General features: G+C 37.7%; 1 protein-coding gene across 1 annotated transcript; it reads left to right on the forward strand.

The window, feature by feature from the left end:
* Positions 1–1,133: 1,133 nt before the first annotated feature.
* Positions 1,134–1,565, forward strand: SARC_06679 (hypothetical protein; the record flags this gene model as incomplete). The annotated part of the gene is made up of 1 exon (XM_014299404.1): positions 1,134–1,565. One exon carries the CDS (start codon positions 1,134–1,136, stop codon positions 1,563–1,565), a length of 432 nt encoding a protein of 143 aa, XP_014154879.1.
* Between the last annotated feature and the right edge of the window lie 2,745 nt (positions 1,566–4,310).

Consider the following 4,310-nt stretch of genomic DNA (forward strand, 5'->3'; position numbering starts at 1 on the left):
CACACACACACACACATCCATACACACAATATATATATATCTTTGTTTATATATATATATATATATTATACAAAGTATGATCACGCAGTATTTTGCGTAGAACATGATCCTACGTATCACGTAAGCGAGAATTTAAATGTATCTACAAGCTCATAGGCATATGTATACTTGTATACATTTGTTTAGAGGGGTATTGTATAAGTCTGTTCGCTTTCTATTTAATGTCTTGGATGATACTTGCGTTTAAATCACACAGTATACAGGATTTATTTATTTGTAGAGTTGAGGTCATATAAATATGTCATTCCATAATAATGTACACTGAATATGCAGTTTTCCAAGCTAAAACGACATTGTTTATATGTGCAATATATGCAAAGGTTCATAGGAAGTTACTGTCCAGCATAGCAAATACGAACGCATACCGTTGTACATATCTTGGCTACGTGTACATGCTATTCTTGAATTAGAAACGAATACGTATACCGTTGACAATTTCTTTGACGTAAACGCGTACGTACGGTTTCTGTATCGAGTACGCACAACCACTACATTGCCTTATATACGCATGCATGAAGATTACAAACAGAGTTGTATGTGTCTTATGTATTTCATTTATATGCTATCATGGGTACTAAGATTGGTTGGACGTTTGCAGTCCATACGGGCAATTTCTAAAGAGCCAAGTTCAAGTATAATTTCATGTACTTATTCAGATGTCATACAAATATGTGCACTTAATTTAAATACGTTTTAACATTGCTCTATGAATAGATATACATATCTTATCGCGGGTCGCAGATTTATCGTCATATATCTGTTTTCAGTATATATGATGATGCTGTGCATAATGTATACGTTCATTTTAACACAAAACCATAATTTCAGTCAGATTTGCAGAGTAAGGTGATATATGTATAGTGACAATGATATCTTGCAATTTGTTTCACCTGTTATTGAATAGTTATTATGTTCTAATAGGATACTTGTGTATGTTTTGATGGTGATGTATGATTTACAAAGAACTTACGCCATCACTTTATTCTCACTAAATCCCCTTCTCACTGTTATCTTTGATAGATTGCTTCTACGTAGAGGATCTTCCGGATCTCCCTCTAGTAGGCAATAGGACGATGTTCAAGCCAAAAGCACGGTTCTGCGCGGCAAATGGTGTATTGTTGAATTGGGATAGGCATCACATCATCATGGAATCGGGTCTAAGGCATTTTGATGAGAGATATGATCCAGAGTGCTGGGGATGTATGGGTCCTCGCTTGATGGGTATATTAATTCCCCGATATCCAACCACTTTAACGTTGCTGGCAGAGAAGTTGTTCTATCCTGTGCATTATCGAGAGGCCAAACGGTATCTCTGCCAGTCCAGCGAAGCGGGGTGCGCAAAAATAATGAGGAATGCGGTTGGCTATCATATATACGGTAATAGTGTAGCGCACGAGGGTGTGAGTCCAGGCTCACTGGCGGATTGTGTTATGAACAACGTACGGTTGGAAAGAGACGGTAACAGCGCTTTAATAGTGAGGAAGCAGCAGCGAACGGCACTGTAGTATTGCTCATCAGAACACCCTCTCCTCATTTGAAGCTTCACTACAGCATCCATACATGGCAAGTGTCATATGAACATCATTGTGATGTACTCCACCGTGATGCTCATACTGGACAATAGAGTCGTTGCTTATCTGCCATGGATAACTGGAGTAATGTCGGTGTGAACCTCGATTCCAAGTGACAGATAAAAATAGTCGGATATTCTGCTTTAGATACCGCCAATGCCCTACTGGATTGGGAATACGAGTTATCACGTCTGTGCCGACTAAAGCATCGCTCAATGTCGATTCCCAACCCCCTATCATGCGAGAGGTGTATGGATGTATTAAGTCTGTAAAATCTCTCACAATTGAAGCTGCTTTGGAAAGATGGCTACATCTCTGGATAGCTGAAGGAGTATGCGATAACCCCACAGACACAGTATCTGCGCTGTGGCGGCAGCTGGCAATCATTTTTTTCACTTGTGGGAACAATTGCAGGAGCCTGTGATTTGAACACCTGGCAGGAGGCATGCGGGCTGGAATTGTCACTCGATTTCTTGAGTAATCGATTATAACGTATGACTCATTTTTTTGTTGACGGGCCACGCAAAGTGTACGGGTTGGCTTTGTTCACCACAGCAGAGAAGTGCTGACTTGACGAATGCAATATGCCAGTAGTGAATGCTATGAGTCAAATTGCTGACTACAGCGTGCGAAAGAATGAAGCATTTCACGCCATCCGGAGAACGTCAACTGTCCATACATCACATTGATACAGACCAAGGGGTGAGTGCTATCAATGGGACGACGATAGTGGATGTTAGTGTAGAAATATTTCACGGCAACTTCCGCCATGGGCAACTTGCGCTATTGCTACAATCTTAGATAAATTTAGTTCCAATCAAATTAGGCGGGGCTAGTAGTCGCGTGTCGGCTGTCAGTCAAGTATCTGTTTATGCATTCCCTGCACCAACGTAGTAGCACGCATGTCGGCTGTCAGGCAAGTATCTGTTTGTGCATTCCCTGCACTAACGTAGTAACACGCATGTCGAGAATGCGAAGTCAGTTCCGAGCATTTTAGAACTTCATGGCAAAGTGCTCCCTAAATCCTTCAGTACATCATATTTTGGTTGTCAGCAAGTAAAAATATGTTTTTTAAGTAACTCTTCATGGTAGTTGATAGAATTGTGGGGGTGATTGATCAAGAATTTCTGTGGTATACGGTACGTACATACGAAACTCAAGCCTGACTTTATTATCATCATATATCAAAGGATATCATACACAGACCATGATCTGATATCTATGTTACAAAACAGTTGCGATGAGTTCTAATCCCGTTAGGAGTATAGTACTTAGTGACTGATATATATATATATATATGTATGTATGTATGTTTGTTTGTATGTATGTATGTATGTATGTATGTTTGTATGTATGTATGTATGTATGTATGTATGTATGTATGTATGTATGTGTATGTCTTTGGTTGTGCACCTACATATGTACTATTGTGAATAACTTCTAGCTATAAAATAAATACATAGATCATGTACGTTGATATTTAGATATGAGAAGCAATCACACGCGACCTCACAGATATACACTTTATTATTATTAAAATATAAGTATTGCACAAAAGGTATGAAACCGGTTAAAAGTACACAGGGGCAGGGCTACGGGTTCTACGCCTGCCCTACGGTTAGCAGATTTAAAATAATAATAAAAATTCTGTCCAATTTTTTTTTTTGATTTAGAAGGCTATGAAATTTCTCGAGACTTGTCCCTCGACGAGAGAGTAAATATAAAACGTCATCAATATTAGACACTCATTCGCCATCAACATGGTAACCAATTTGTTTCTAAAACAAATTACTCGATGAATATATGTGTGGGGTTGAGAATTGATATATTTATCGATTAGCAAAGCAATATGCAGGCTCATTTTAAGTTATAGCTAAACTAGGTCGTGGTGTAATAAGTCGTCATATACGCAACTGAGAATGGGTGACAACTGTAACTGGACAGCCCGCTATACGGGGTTGGCGAATATTAGAAATCAGGTAAGGTTCAGTATACTAATAGAGGGGTTGGTTCTTAAACAAGCGAAAGAAATATATAAGCGTTCACGACCTCGATTGATTTAGACTTGCGGGACGAAAAATTAAAAACAATGCCAGCTATATGGCGATTATGTATCTTATTAAATTGCGATACTATGAACTTATACAACAGCTCCATACCTGCGCCCTACGTGAGGGCTTTTCGCTGACTGTGATGATTGCAGGAGAATGTGGTTTGGGCAAGTCCACGTTGATAAATTCCATGTTCAACGCGGAAATATTTGAACTAGGGAAGGTATGATGGAAAATTCGCTGATACGCGAATGATATCGATACTACGTATCTGTTTACGAGTCTATTCTGCCACAATCTAAGTTGTTCTCTGTTTCGTTGAAAGATATATATACCACTGTGATTGGATTTGGCCAATTGCTCGTCTTCGTCAAAGTGACTGAAGTGTTGGCCTACAAAGGTAGAGGAGATTGAGTTTGATGAGGACATGTCCCGAAATATGAGTGCTTATTTTTCCAAACATACATGGATATATATATATATATATATATATATATATATATATATATATATATATATATATATATATATATATATATATATATATATATATATATATATATATATATATATATATATATATATATATATATATATATATATATATATATATATATATATATATATA

This window comes from Sphaeroforma arctica (genome assembly GCF_001186125.1).
Source record: "Sphaeroforma arctica JP610 unplaced genomic scaffold supercont1.487, whole genome shotgun sequence".
Taxonomy (NCBI): domain Eukaryota; class Ichthyosporea; order Ichthyophonida; genus Sphaeroforma; species Sphaeroforma arctica.